Below are 16,296 nucleotides of genomic sequence, written 5' to 3' on the forward strand. Positions count from 1 at the left end.
TGAATCCTATACTGTCCCAGTCCTTTGTAGCCACAAGTGTCTCTTTGTTCAAGTGTACGCCTCAGAAATAGGTGTTGTGTTTTCTGTAGGTCTCGTTTAATTAATTTTTAAACTATTGTGTTGAGTATCAACGGGCATTTATGAAGTATAATTCTGAGTACAATCGACGACAAAGGAGAAGGGGACGGCATGTCATCTGTAGCTTTGAAAGCTAACTCTATCGTCGATGCATTCCGTTCCCCCTCCTGTAAACTGAAACATCTACCTGCAGGGGACGTTTTACTTTAATCGGGTCAACTGGCCCTCCTCGCCGACTGGCCCTTACCGACTCGCCCTCTTGCTAACTGGTTAAAGGGAAAATGTTGATAAATTCGGAGAAGTGTAGGCCTAAATAAACTTGCGTTTATTATGATAAACACTTACGACTGGAAAAATTAGGAATCGCAAATTGATACCCCACAAATTAAAGAGCTGTAGTGAGAGGTAAAAGATGACATCAAGGTAATTCTCTGTGATTTGAGTAGTGTCATTCTTTTTCATTACGGTGGAAGTCATTTTCGACCCTGTGTCCTTTCGCCACGGTAGGATGGTTTTGTGTATTTGTGACTCATGCGTAATACACTGACCTTCAGTTCAATGATTGTGTTTTTAATGACCTTATTGAAACGAGTTTGAATTGTGATGTTCGAGTACATGTTTTGTCAATGTATAGATTTTTCAAACCACGTACACTGATTCTGCTTCTTACTTCGTTATTCGGTGTATAATTTACGTCGTTGTTCGTTGTCACGTTTGAAAAGCGCTGTATAAATGTTGAAATTTCTTTTGCCTTAAAAAAGCTATGCAAGTATTTTTGGTCAATCACTTACACATAGGCAATTGAAATTGGTAATTTTTTTGGAATATGCTCATTAAACTTAAATAAGACTCCATTTTATAAAAACAAACAAATATTTTTTTTACATTACAAATCTCCGAAAGAAGTGCTGAGAACCACGTCATGAATATTTTTGGCGAGCTGATACGCGGTTCCAACACTTACTTCACACACGCGTACTGACGCCTTATATAGGTTTTTTGAGAATTTGGGGTTCTGAAAAGAACCGGTGGTGTTCACAGCAAGGCATGTGGAGGACACAACAATGCTGGGAAATGCTTTGAAAGACTTGAATTTTAATCCATACTATCCTTAACCTCTTAATCTTGGAAATTCAGATAAATTGAGGTTCTTAGGAGAACAATTTATGTCCTCCTTGATAACAATAAACAACTTCCATCCCGGTTAACACTTCTGATTTCGGTACTTACCTCTATCTCTCATTACGTACAAATCCTCCCGTTCCGAGTCTCCCAGAGATATGTAAAACTGATTGACATCAGTCAGTGAGCACCGACGGCGCAAGGTGTCGACCATGACTGAGCGACAAACGAAATCCTTGCGGTTCAAACATTCTTCGAGGCATTGCTCGACCGTGAAGTTTGCCGGTTTGAAGGACACCAATTGCACAGCTGTCTTGTCGGTGTCTAAGATAAGCGTATGGTGTGGCAACTGGTCAAAATGAGTGGAGGAGGATCCTGTACCTAATGAATGAAGGAAAACGACAGTTCCTCTGTGTCAACAGTTGTTCTTTCCTAAAAAGTCTGATTTTGAAGGTGCAACAAACCTTACCAAAAAAGTTAGACCCGGCTGTAATTGCCTGTTTATGAGTTCGTGTTATTGTTCACCAATCATTCCCCTTTTTCACTAACCATTTAAAACCCCCCAATGTACAGCAACAATATCACTTTTTCCCTCCATTCTCCAAAAAGTATCTTTTATCAAGTTATCAATCTATTTGTTAATTAGGGTATGGTGAGACACCAAGAGGATGCCCTTTCATTTGGACAAAAAAGTGTCTCGCGTTAACTCTAAATTAAAACACTTCAAAAAGCTCATTTCTTTGCTTCAGCTATGTTTTAAAAAGTTAATATGCCCGGGGAGAAGATAATATGCGTCATCACAGATGAAGCTGGATACAATAAATATTTTCAATTCAATATTTTAGGAACACGTACAGGTAAAAACCTTGATTAGGTAAAGAAATCTTGCAAGAACTTATACGCTTTCTTTACTCCTAGGCTAGGTGAAAGAATTCATGACAACAATGTATTGCCTAATTACATACAAACTGCGATCATTAGTACTGGACTTCAACCGAAATGTGCAAAATTACATCCACTGAACACAGGAGCCTTACCTAACTGTGGTTAAAGTCAATTAAAATCTTAAGGCGAACACTGTCTACCACAAAGACAGAAATGCTATCCTGCAGAAAGAGATATTTAACAAAAGATGACCTTACATTCTGGAATTGGACAGAATCCTTTCTGCACTCTGCCATTTGCAAAGAAGTAGCACCAAGGTCGACTTTCACCATTTGGGTTCCTGCACAAGTTCTCTCTCAGATCTGTTCCAGTGAAATGTCAGAAAATATCAGTCGCATAATGTTCCATGGACACAGCCACTTTTAAAATACGTTGATGCTCAACAGTTCAGAAAAATTCAGTTAGTCGCCCTTCCACACGCCACATTGCTTCCAAACGCTGCCCAGAGAAAACAGACAAGTTTAATAAGAGGAGACAGGTGCTACAAACTCAGCCAGCAAAAAGTGGGAACAAGAGGAAACCAGGCAACGAAACTAGAGTAGATTTGTGGGGCCTTTCAAAGAAGGTAAGATATAGACTTAGAGAGATACATAGTGTTCAAGTGTTGTTTTAAAATGCCGTGAATGTTGTTCGCTGCGGCACGGTAAGACCTGTTTCAATGTGCGGCAAGAGTGGTTTGGATGCGTGATGAGAGTTGGTTGGACGCGCCGTAAACTACCAAATGATTTAAAGTACAAGCAAAAGACCCGAACGTGCATACCTGCTGATGGGTACACTGTGCCATTTACCCCAAGATGCTGAACAGCATCCCATTGGAGGCACTGGTAACCACTCTCAGTAAACCGGCCCCCGTCCTGATAGTCGGAGCCGTCACCATGGTAGCAAGTTGTGTGACCTCCAAATGCGAGCAAACAGAAGGAAAAAAGTCACATGTAAATCTTACACATTTCGTAAGTGGAAAATGCATCCAAAATTTGTTGCTGCACTACCAGTGTACCAGCTTAACTTCCTCAAGGATAAGAATTATTTAATAAGGTTCCATTTTTGTTGTATCAGAACGAACGAATAAATAGAGTAAAAAAGCATAAAACTCTATGACATTGTAGGTCAGCAATTAAGTGAAAGAGAGCAAAGAAAAATCACCTATTTATGTCCATGACTTATGAGCCTTCAAATATTGCTGGTTGAAGACTTAAACATCTCAATCGACCATATACGTCTGACCTTTTAGGCTGTTTTGGTTATTATGTTTTTATGCGGGCTGGAGAGGAATTGGGTTATGACTTTAAAAATCTGCTAAGGCCAACTGAAAAAAAATCATGGTAGTTAGGCACTTGAGACCAAACAATTGACTTTTATGGCCCTGTTCGGTTCGAGTCATTCAAGTGTTAGAAGCGATCACAGGAGCTTATTCGTTATTGTTTTATTTCTTTTTTTCCCTCTCTAACCTTCAATTTTGACAACCTCCTTCCTCAGCAAAGTGCACTAGCCTGCATTAAAATAAATTAGTCATCTTGGTAGGAAAGACGGCGAACACTACGCCTTTCGGGCAGAGACAACGATTAACGAACTGAAGTTCCTTACAGCAACATTTGATTTCAATAAGCCTTGGCAACGTATACATTTGTTCGGAATTAAAGAACACAAAAGTATGAAAATTGGTTAGTTGAGGCTTTAATTAAAAAGTAGCTGAATGGAAAAAACACGTATTCCAAACTTTTGTCCTATTAGGCTCTAATTTGTTGGTCCTAAGTAAAACACGGTAGTTTCTAGATCCTCTTCAAAAAGGTCCACTGCCGAAATATGCAAAGCAGTTATAGAGTACAACCAGCAGTGAAATTCATATAAAATGATAAACGAAATGTCTCCTTATCAAATTCAGATATAATAAGGATATCTTTTAAAAGTTGTTATTACGAGCTCAGGAATCTGCAAAGGTGATAAATGGATTGTTTCTCTGCATTTAATTGAGTTTTCTCCGTTAACCAAATCTCCTTTACAACTGCATTAAAGAACTGAATCAATTCCACTGAATTATTAATAGAAAATGTACCCATATAATTGTATTACATGCCGCTATTCTACACCAGAGGCAGTTTTCATTAGTTCAATTTTATTTTATTTTGTGTCATTTAGGAAATCAGCAGCAGTTGTTCTGAAATCCTTTGTGGACATCGTTGCTTGTTTTCTTATGGTTTGCCCACGAGTATGTGAATGATGGAGCAGTTATTCTGCAGACTTCTGTCACTGCACAACCCCCTGTCCTAGTGTAGGCGTTACTTGCATATGTCGGTTTGGCGGAATAATAAGTGCACTTATGAGAGGGTATGCTTGTTTGGTTGTTTGTTTATATTTTATGCTTTCCTATTTGTTTGTTCATTCTTTTAAAAAAATCTGCAATACATGATATATGCTTAAAATTTTGTATTTGATTTTTGTTTTACTTTTACCTTTATTAGACCATGATATTTCAAATGTATATTATGTGTCTTAACAAAAGGGGAGAAATAAGCCTTGGCTGAGAGGTAGTTATAGAGAGATTATGTTTAGTTTATACCTACTACAATTTTAATAAAAATCCTGTTTGCAAATTTGAAGAGGGAATGAAATCCAAGTTTGTTCACTGGACAGTCCGTCACGACCAGATGCACTTAGAAAAAAAGGGGAGGAAATGAACAGCATCAATTCAGCCTTCTGCTTCATTAACAAAATTAATGGATTCCTGGCTCTCACGCCATATTTGATGGCTTAATACGCCTGACCGCTGCTGTGGACTAAAAGGCTTTGCATGAAGGCAAATTAAACTGCATTTGCCATTCTGCAGTAACTGTTGTTTGTTCATAAGCAATAATTGAAATTGGTCTGCAATGTTTGCGTTTTGAAGGATTTTGAAGGAGGCTTTATAGCTTGTGTGAAATACACCGTGCAAAAATCATGAAATTAGGGGACTTTAACCCCCCCCCGAAAAAAATACGTCTCCGATTTCTCGTCAGGAGCTGGTTCCAAAAACTGTTGCGGCGGCGCGCCTTTTTTTTTATACCCTCATCTTTTTTTTCTGGAAATGTATAACGAGCGATGTCCATTGCGACTGCATGTGCACATAGGCCTAACGCCGGACACTAAAACACCTGCACTGTTTAAAAGCCCTTTCAGTTTGTACATGCACACGTGACATAAGATGGCTTCGTTTGTATGGTTCCCGGATGTAAATACAAAAATGACGTCATCTGAAAAAGAATGCCAGACTGAATGTATGGGGATCTAGAGAGACCCCTTCACTGTACATAACCCTCAACCGTACGCAATCCAAAACACATTAAAATTACGCAGCAGCAGATTTCCAGTCGATTAGACAAGTTTGTCAACTTCTGATCATCGTTTCTTACCGTATAAGAAATATTTCTTTTTCTATTTTGCCGACATGCAAGTCTACGGCGCTGCACGCGCTGATGACCAGAAATCGATAATTTTATTTGGCCTTGATGAATGCTTTTTTTTTTTTTTGGCTGTTGGGTCCCAAAATAGTAATTTAAAAAAATATTATTTAGAATTAGATGTTAATTCCCCCGTTAACGTTCTGGCCCTGACTGTATATATTATACACCGTTGGTTATTACCAACTCTGAGTGCAATGTGGGTATTCTACTTACCATCACACGAAGGAACGTTGCAGTCCTCAAGATGGACTCCTAAGTAGTTATCCACCAAACAACGAGGAACGTCCACACCATCTACAAACCGACAATAATTCTCCGTGAACCCTACAAAAAAAAACAAACAAACAAACCCATTGTAGTATTGGGTGCCTCACGCATATAGCAGAAACTGCCCTTAAGCATTACCAACTTCGCAAGACATTTGAAGCCAAATACGGGATGGAGAGACCCCCCCCGCCTTTGTGTTGGTCATTGTTTGATCGGAATCTCAGGAATTCTTTACAGACTTCTGTGGTAATGTGCTAGGTAACAATAGTCTAGAGTGTGTATATGGATCAGACAGGTAAGGGGGGTACCCCTCCGTCCCGTATCTTGCTTGGTACATGTATATCGCAAGAGTCGAAGTTTAGAGATGATTTCTTCTGGTGACAAAATAAAACGTTACTATTACACTTAGCGTATTTGGAAAACACTGCAGCAGTTTTGTTTTGGGTTTGTTGTTGTTGTACCTGTCCTGTTGACTAAAAGTGCCACAAAATTAAAAGTGCCAGTTTTAAAGTGGCAAATGAGGGGGCCATACATTTCCTTTTTTTTATTTATTGATATCAGGGAGTGCCATCGGGTAGTAAACTGGAAAACAGAAAGATCCCACCAAACCACAACAAAGGAAATAAATAGAATGAAGTAACTGGTCATTGCATGTCACGATCGAAGACAATGACATATAAAAGAACGTCCACGCCTTCTTTTGCCGTTATCTGAAAGATTTATTATATTAAAATCCCAAAACAACACCTCAAGATTGAGTGTGCACTTGCAAGAGAAATTACGTATCAGCAAAGTATTAAAGCAAAGTTAATCCATGACTAAAATTAAAGTAAACGTTACATCAAACGAAACGATTTAATCTACTCAAGAATTGCAACTTGTTCACAATATTTCAAATTAAATGTGAATAAAACATTTTCAACTTTACTGTATTAATGGAATCAATCAAAATCTAGGACACCAATAGAACAACATACTACAACAATTATCTGTAGCTTCGCTCCCCGAGGGTCTGTTCATGGAACTCACTCAAACCTCTTATGGCACTTTATCACACTTAAATCAAGCTAATTAATTCACTTTTACAATGCATAATCTGAAATAAACAGGTTCAATACGCCACTGTCTACAGCATCAAATGTTTCTCAGCACAAATACAGGCATAAAAGTGGTCGAGGCACCAACTCCAATTTGAACATTCTGCCAAAACTTTGAGCTGCATTCCTCATTTACAAGCCCGCTTTCGTCTCTCCAGAGCCTGTAGAGATACCTCCATACGCCGCGCTTCATCAACAAGGAATCCCATCTAGGATAGAACACCTGTAAATATTCGATTTCAATAAACTCTTGCAATAATGTTGAGTCATTTTTCAAATACATGTATACCTAAATCAACGATTCGATTCTTATATCATTACTCCACAAAATGTAACAAATCTAGCTTGGTATGCCTACGGACTCAACGCCTATGATCTCAAGTGAGGCTAACTTCTCTAAATCGTACAGCAGGTATTAAAACAACATATTAGACAATCTAAATAATCCCAAACAGTCAAAGTTTTAGATTCAGTCCTCAATCCTGGTGAATCTCAGAATAAAAAGTACAATGATAGGGTAAATAATATACTCTTCTTGTGTAATTAAAGTATCGAAATAATTTCGTCACTTACGGTTGATGATCTGAGTCACTGACTTGTCTCCCTCACGCCAAAGTTAAAACAGAATCAATTTGTACTTTACTTGGGAAAACCAGCCTGGAGATCTATCCAAACACTACTGCAATTGTCCACAAGTCTGATCTTGGAGAAAAAACCTCTTGAGGCCTGAATTGCCATAGTAAAAAAACCAAATGTCGCTGCAGCAGAGAAGACTGACGGCATGTCCACTCAGGTTGGAATCATGGGGACAACTCCCATACCTTTCACTCTCCTTTCAGCACCCTTTTCAGCACTTTCCAACTCATTGACTCATACTTATTTCCAGTCCCATTCTCATTTAAATATAAACTAATGAATATACAAAGCGCTTCCCTAAAGGTTAAATTGCTGGGGAATGTGTATTGTGCGTGGAGGTGTGAGGACGATGCTGTTTGAAGTATTGTGTCGAGGTTGCTTTTACTGTCGTCATTATCATTCAACCACTGTTGGGGTTCTGGGCCACTCTTGTATGTTATATAAGAGTACAAAAGTAACAGAAGACAATAGAGAAAGGAATATCACAAGTATCCACAGGAACTATTTCATAGCCACGATTATAAGAGAATGGCGATTTTATTGTGACAGACCTCATGAAATAGTTATTTTTATTGTACATATTTACAAATTTGCCTTGAGGAATTATTATTTAAAAGTAGCCGGTTAAGAAGGTTTTTAGGTATTTTTCTTCTTCTTTGAACCACGTTTTAAGGTCGTGAATATCAGTAAGCTAGTGCTGGTCACTCAGGATCAGGATTTGAAGCTCGTTTTTTCTACGTCGACCCATCAAGCTTACATTTAAGCCTACCGACTATTGCTCTGTAAACAAAATATTGTTATAGGCAATTTATATATCTTCTGGCACGTTTTCATGGTTCAGTTTATATCTTTCATAGTCGTCCATCTGGTACATGATGAACTTGTACTTGTCTCTATTGAATAACCTCCAGCATACTTCTCTGAGCATTGGTTTTTTTGTGTGTGTTGCACATTATGTAAATTACATGTGATCTGAAGTTCACCAATTGTTTAGACTGGACTGTACTGATTAGAAAACAGTGGCCAAAGTAATTGAGGCGATGGAGTGCGCGTCACAGAAAACTAAAACTAAATTTAACTAGATCATGTCTGACAAAGCGCCCTTTTGTAACACATTAGACAAAGCGCATCCTTTAGAAGAGCGAAAAACAGTGCTGGTCATGTTGCGTAGGACACTGCCCTATCTTGAAAGCTCGCTCACCACAGATTGGCGAGTTGTATATTAAACGTTTGTATCCAGTGGTACGAGTGCTTCAAATTGATTGGGCGCATTAACGGTAGTGGTTCAGGTACAAACATACATGTTCCTTCACATTAAACATGTACGCAAGATTTTGTAGCTGTGAACAGTAATTCTATAAATTCGATTGGACTAATCAAACTCTTGCATTCGTCATTTGCAGCATAACTATTGATTTTCCTGCCGTCGATAGGAAAATTATGTCAATGTCTGATTCTCTTCGACACTATATCTAGGAGGATGCATTGCAGTGCAGCCATATCCATAATAATTGTCCAAATACTAAATTATGCATAAGGGTTTTTAATTCATTTGTGTTTTAAAAGTATTGTAATTTCTTTGTATTTTAAAAGTATAAAACAAGGCAGATAAAATGCTAAACTTTCTAAAGATTCTAGGAATTGTTACAGTTTTAATGAAGCAATTCCGTTTAATTAATGAACTTTTCCCGGAAACCACCTAAATTTTTAATTTCCCCATATTTTAATTAATATGCTCTATTAGAACCTGTACCTACATAATTCTTGCCAGTTTTAGAGCATCCCTCAAAAATAAGGATACTAATCTGAGTCAGTGAATGTTCTCTGGCCCCGGGGCCCAATGTCCAAGCTGCTCTCTACTGGAACCTCTGACAAGGAACTGCAAAACAATTTTAATTTATTTACCATGTGCCGGAACCAAAACACAGAACAAAAAATGTTGACTGACATACAAAGGAGATTCGAAGTCTCTACAAGACAGTAAAATCGTGCCGACAGAGTTTCCTTGGACAACAAATATGGATGCAGTTATAATCCAAACAGCGCCTTTCCCCGGGGAAATTCCAAACTAATTGTAGAAAAATTAATACAATTTTAACTATACGCTTTGGAAAAGTGGAATTAGTGGGCAGGGGGTTAAAAATGACACCTCAGGTAAATTAAAGTCACGCTGTGGTATAATGCATCCTTGTAAAGTGTTTGTGGTTACAGCGCCAGTGCCGTAATTACAAAGAGGTATCAAGGAGAGGTCACGCTCTTCACTGTTCAACTATAACAATGCGAAACAAGTACGTGTTGTATACGCAAACAGGGTTTTAAAGTGTCTAGAGTATGGGATACTTTGTCTCTGCATGAGAAGGCTTTTTAATGCAGGAATTGTTCCACCTGGCATCAGTCTTCGCGGCCGTGTCTTTGGGACGATTAAGTAATTCATTGATATCATTCACCATGTACGTATCGAAAAGGTAAAAAGTCTGGAATCGTTGAAAAGATGATGAAGAAAATACTTCAAGCTGTCCAAGGGACAATGTACTCCGTGGCTGACTTCGCGCTTCGTTGAAGTTTTCATTATAGGCATTAAAGTGAAATACTTAAACCATTTTTTTTAGGGAATTCTTGTAAAATCATTTTTCCATATCATTGTTCTCAACAAAATGAATGTAAATGAAAGGGTGTTCTTTTGTGCAGGAAGTACTTGATTTTGCTTTCTTCTCAAAGCCAAAACGGCCATTAAACGATTTCATGCTAGAATTCCCCTACTGAGAAATTTTTAAAATAAAAAAAATGTCCCCTCCAAAAATTTCTCATAGATTGATCCTCCATCTCAGATTACTTGAACTACACCCGCTAACCTCCCCCTACCAAAAAACAGGCACATTAACATAATGCACAGGAACCATATTAAAGTAAATATACAGAGATTAAATTCTGCATGGCCACTTTATCGTAAAATAGTCCAGGTATCAAGAGGATAATCATGAAATCTCTACATATCTAGGATAGGGTTAAATTATTTCAGCTTTGGCCAGCTGTCGATTGTTCTATGACACATTGAAGATTTTGGTAAAAGTTCAGCGGCATACAGTTACAGTGCACAACACCTTACACGAATTTTAATTGGACTCAATCTTGTCACGTCTATTTTTTTCAGGAAGAACGTGCGCTTCGCTTGCGGCTTTTGTACGTTTTCTAATAAGGGTGATCACTGTTAAATTATATTTTAAATCTGTCAGAATTAATTTCAGTTACCTCGGTTATGATTAGCTATCTGTATATCGAGATAAAACATTTTTGTCAAATGATTGATGCTTTGGTAAACGCAGGGCAACATGGTGTGGGACGACAGAAATGCTTTTTGCTTAATGGAAGCCTTGTGCTGTCTCTTTAATGTATATGTGTTGTGATATTTCATTAGAAACGCCTGTTGAAATAGTGTCTGCCAGTCGCAAATGTCATTGGTTGATAATCAAGCAGTCATCTTCCTCCCATGTCAGGGAACTGGCAAGATGAAACAAACAAGGTCACACTATATCAATATTCCTCAGTAGCTAGGGACGATTTTAGAGAAACAAAAAAGTTTCAAAGCAAAATCACCGGTCACTGTCCATATTAGATTAGATATTTTTGGGAAAGACAGATCAGGTTTGTATCATAAAAAGTGCGAAAATACTGAAAGAGGTTTTCCTACAATGAAGCACAACCTTGGTCGAAGCTTTTTTAAAAAAAAATGATACTTCAAATGGTTTTCTGTGGTTAACTTAGCCAGATTATGCGGTCTTCTTTTATAAAATAAATACGTTTCGGCGGCTCACTTTGTTTTAACGAAAGAAATAAGAATGGATACTTATTAACGAAGAACAAGTAAATATAACCACCTGGGTTATGGCCCAAAATATGTAAATCATAGATCAATTTAAGGTCCCCGTAGCAAACCCATTAGCTGTATACTATTGCCAAATCTGGTTGGCCATGAGAAAGAAATGTGTAGTAATACAAAAGAAAAGACTGAGTATTATTTCGTTAATTCAATGGTCTTTATAAGAAAATGACTACTCTCGTTGCGTTTATACAGCTGCTTATATCTAATAAACCGAACTCCAAGCTATACTACAAAGCCAAACATTTACACACACGTACGCAGTATTGAAATTGATATATTTTCAGGGGGGCAACGGATTCTGTCGAAAACACCGGGAGAAGATTGCTCGTAATAGCTGTATGCTGTTTCAGGTTAATTTGCTGTTGTGTTACAACACCTGTAATTTCTACAAGAATGCAATAATGGTCATGCTTAACATTTCCACATTATTGACGTTACATTCTGCGTAGCAGTTTCTGAAAGAGGGTGAAGATTCCCAAGATATAACAATGAGAATAGTTAGCTGCTAAGAAATGTTATTCCTAAAGCAATTACTGAAGATAAACTCAAGGGGTATTAAGAGGGTGTCAAACAAATGAATCTGTTGAAAGTGCATAACATTATTAACAACCTGCCGGTTGTTGTTGCTGCTGCTGCTGCTGTTGTTGTTGTTGTTGATACAAAATGCTAACTGAAGTGAATTAATCTGAAATAAATTAGTTTTTAGTTCTTTATCTACGGCACAACCGCGTTTCTGCATCTTGTGGATAACACACCTATATTTCCTGCATTTGCAGATACGTGCTGTAACAATATTTGTTTTTTACCTTTATGGCCCTGCGACCTCTCAGTTTTAAATGTTGAAGTAGTAATGCTTTGCACAAAGGACAAGATTTATGGGAACTTGAGTGTCGCGCATGTGTACTTGTAAGCTTGAACACAAGCTGGCTGTCTGTGCATCTGTCACCCAGTTCAGACCGAGACGGACACTCGAAGGGGGAAGAACTCGAATACTGCGTTTTCTGAGGGATTTCTCTTCTTTTTCATTCTATCGTTCACTAATAAACTTTTTAAAATTAGCTCCAACATTGACCTCCAATTTCCTAAGTTTCAAACGATAATTTTAGTTGTTCGATTTCTATGTAGGAGCCGTCTTTCTATAGAAGTTCAAAATTGAAAAAAGTTCCTTTCGATTAGTCTAGAAAAGCAGGCCGTAAAAAATCCAATAAGCAAACTTCTAACAATTATTTCATCATACCTACCCTCAAGCTCGCTTCTCTAGCTTTTCTTATGAGTTTGTATTTGCAAATAAAAGATGATCTTTCAGGAAGGGACAACAGACCAGACTTGTGAATGAATGCATCAGAAAACGAAACGAAAACTTTTGTCTTTGTGTTAAAATATATCCCTATTTTGGCTTCTACGATTTGGTTAACTTGTCGGTTGAAATGCTCAGAATGAATGTAGACATAGGTATAGATAGCTATCAACGCAAATTCTCTACGGAAAGTTGTATCTAAATTTTGAAATGTCTTTTTTTTTTTCAAAATAGAATAATTTATACTAAATGCACTCTTGGCGACGGGGAAACGAAATGCAGCCCTATGTTAACCAGATTGGATTATAATGAATTGAACCGAATGTGTGGTCATGAAATTGAATTTTGCTGAAATTGGCAAAAAAAACTAGAGTTGCGCAACGATGGCTGCACAGCCTAAAAAAGAATCGCCAAGCAGTAAGGATTGTTTTGCTTTTTGTTGTTAAGCTAACACTGACGTAAACTCCCACTTGCAATTATTAGTGATACGAAAAGGTTCTCTCGTATCTTCTTTTTTTCGATTCTATTCAAATAATAAAGTGTAAAGCTCTGGATCGATGATATCAGTGATAGGTCAATAAAACCTACTGAAATGAGTCAGGTTTGTTTCAAGGGAAATACGAACATGTTATCTGATGCATATTGTATAAATATCTCAACCTTACCGTATTCCTCAGGCCAAGGTAGACATTCACAGTCCACACAGAAAGCCAATTCGGTCGAATTTCCCAAGTACTCTTTCCTCTGAGGGTCGTAACAGTCGTAAATAGCTAAAAGGGAACAATTTTTAAAATATCATGAGAAAGTCTTAAAATCGTGACGGAAAAGCACAGACAAGGAAATTGGGCAAGTCGAGTATGGGTCAAAAATGGCTCTTTAGAACTACAGATTTACGCGGAATAAAAAAAACTAGCATCTGCTGAGAAAAGGAAAGACTAAAAAGAAACTTCTACATGAAATACATTTACAGGTATTTATATTTTTAGCATGTTTATTGCTCGCTAGTCCTAAATTACCAACAGCTAAGGATAAAATGGACTCTAAACCATTGCAAAACGTTGCAAAAACTATCCTGTCGCAAAAATAAAGATGCAAAGAGTAATGTTTAGCCCAAGACATTATAGACTGCATGTATTACACTACAACATGGAAAAGGTAGAGGAGTAGAGAAAGAAAGTTGGGTTTTTAAAATTGACTTTGGGCTGTTAAGGGAGAGTTGTTTCCTTAAAAAAATCCCTATTCATTTTCCTTATGTCTTTTCATTTGATCATCAGTTTACTGTTAAGCGCACATCTCAACGCGCATGCGTGCTAGTTACCAAAGCCTTTGACCTCATTCTTTACTTTCGTTTGTATTTAATTTTAGCATCAACGGTATGGAAACTAGACGTTCCAAAGTCACATTTTGAGGACAGGAAGGACAAAAATATCAACCTTTCCCATAACGGGTTAACCCGCGTAAATGTTAACAATAAGGGAACGTGATATTTAAGGTCAGAGACTGTCGCACTGAACTGAAGCCTAAAAGATCTACGCGAGGTGAATACCTTTGCATGCCAAGTTTAAAATAAACAAAGAGCCTCCTCTTTTCCGGTTGAAAACCCGCAGAATCCGGCCCTTTGTCTTAAACTGCGGTTATATTTCAATTCACCTTACCTGAAACGAAGCGTAAAGAGATCAAAAGAACTACGAATCCAACAGCGCGCTGGACCAGAGTTGCCGCCGGCTCCATAACCACTTACTCCCCACGGTAAACGACGTCTGTGCCCGCTGCTGTCAGTCTCCACCTGAGCCTTTTATTAACGGCAGTGATTTTTACGAGGTTGTTCGTCCGATGTGACCTGGGTTGAAGTGAGGGTACTTTGTTAATGATTTAGGAGGTGTTTTATGGTTTATTTCAGCACAGGTGAGGCCAGGTACTTTCATCATAGTCCAGGAGGGTAGTTGATTACTTCTCTCCGAGTCATGTTCATTTACTCGATTTTTTTCTAATGTAAAGTTCGCATGTATTCAAAGGTAATCTATTGAACAAGGGCAATTCCCAGTCCATTAGAGAAAAAATATGAAACAAACGGTTTAGAGGACGGACGTGGTCCGAGTGGCTTAAAGTAGAAGGTGAAAGTTTGTTTAAAATGATACTGCAGTAATTTTTGAAGGCCAAATGAAAAAGGTCATAGGTTGAAGAACAGTGTCAAATAGTCTAGACGAGTGGTTTTCTGCGTGTCAACGTTCTCGAAAGTAGTGCTCTATAGTCATAATTGCATCTGACTTCACTCTGACCAGTGGAGTTAAATTCCGCCACTAGTCCGTGTGCAAGAAAGAAGACTACCAAATCACGGTCAACCTTACCTACAAACATTCGATGATTTGACTCAGCATAGGACGAGTTGTTATGCACAGCCGATGAATGAAAGTGTCTGCATGACGCACAGAAATGGATATTAGATTTGACTCAGCAAATCGGTTGGTGCTGTCATGACGCGGCCATTATATTCAACAGTGAGTGTCAAGGACTTCGGCAAGTTCTGGGTCAAGAAACTCAACAGGTTCGTTGTGTTCAAATCAGTGGAGCGTTGGGTGCACGGTTACGTTGCACGATGTAAAATCGCGTTTTCGCAAATAAAACCAAATACAGCTGTTTACGATCGCTTTCATGGAGCATACAAAACAAGGGCAGCCTTAATTGTCTTTGCGTCTTTGTATGCGCTTAAACTAGTTGGAGATTTTATTCAATGCGTTACTGTTTTCGGGCCATTATGCATTTTTGGGAGAGTTGGTGTCCACTTTTCGGCTTTTGAAATTGCAATTTGAAACAAAATTCGACATACATTTGTAGATTTTTTTTCAAAAATATTAAAAACTGTGTCAGAGAGAAGTTCATTATTCTCTGATATTTGCATTCAAGGCGGCATCAGGAATTCAAAGGAAGGCTAGCTCCAAACAATGCGATAAATGGGGACTGAGTTTTTGGTTTCTTTGAACGAGTCATAAACTGGCTACACCTGTGCCAGGAAGATGTGCACGTAAGCCGAACTGGGGTCTCCACAGCCTAACATTCAACCATTCGCTGTATTCGCCACAGCACACCATTCACCCAAAATGTCTGTACCACGGGACCGGTGTGGCGGTCTCAGCTATCTTCCGGTCTCAGCGGTCCCCCTTACCAAATATGGTAAAATACGTCACGCCATCTCTGCGAACAACAACGGGAAAGTCGTCCGTTTAAAGTGGCGTGCTGAGCAGTGCAGTCCATGCGTGCTTCACGTTGTAGGCCTACGTGACGTGTACTGTACACAGGCCTACACCAAAGATAATAGCACCGCTCAGCACGGAAGACCAACGAGACCATGCTTGTGTCGTGCTGAAATGTCCGGCTACGTCAGACGGGACCGCTGAGACCGGGAGACACCTCAGACCGCCACACTGGTAGTCTTGGAGTTAGTAAAAGAGCTAGTATAAAGACATTTCATCTGCATGGATAATTTGTGCATTAGCCCCGGCTTTGATTTCCAAGGATATCAACCGTGGGAAAGGTCAT

The 16,296-nt window shown here is 38.5% G+C and overlaps 1 protein-coding gene across 1 annotated transcript in view; it reads right to left on the reverse strand.

The window, feature by feature from the left end:
• LOC110975554 (uncharacterized) overlaps positions 1-15,263 on the reverse strand; it is a 62,638-nt gene extending 47,375 nt beyond the window's left edge. The window contains exons 1-7 of the mRNA XM_022228129.2: positions 15,108-15,263; positions 14,415-14,599; positions 13,425-13,529; positions 5,796-5,906; positions 2,906-3,040; positions 2,343-2,447; positions 1,309-1,581 (exon numbers count right to left, since the gene is read on the reverse strand). Of these exons, the coding sequence (XP_022083821.2) occupies positions 1,309-1,581; positions 2,343-2,447; positions 2,906-3,040; positions 5,796-5,906; positions 13,425-13,529; positions 14,415-14,490 (805 nt within the window). The 5' untranslated portion in view covers positions 14,491-14,599; positions 15,108-15,263. The remainder of the gene's footprint in view (positions 1-1,308; positions 1,582-2,342; positions 2,448-2,905; positions 3,041-5,795; positions 5,907-13,424; positions 13,530-14,414; positions 14,600-15,107) is intronic.
• Positions 15,264-16,296: the final 1,033 nt, after the last annotated feature.

Source organism: Acanthaster planci, linkage group LG20 (assembly GCF_054643075.1).
Source record: "Acanthaster planci isolate LZ-2023a linkage group LG20, COTS_SCS, whole genome shotgun sequence".
Lineage (NCBI taxonomy): Eukaryota > Metazoa > Echinodermata > Asteroidea > Valvatida > Acanthasteridae > Acanthaster > Acanthaster planci.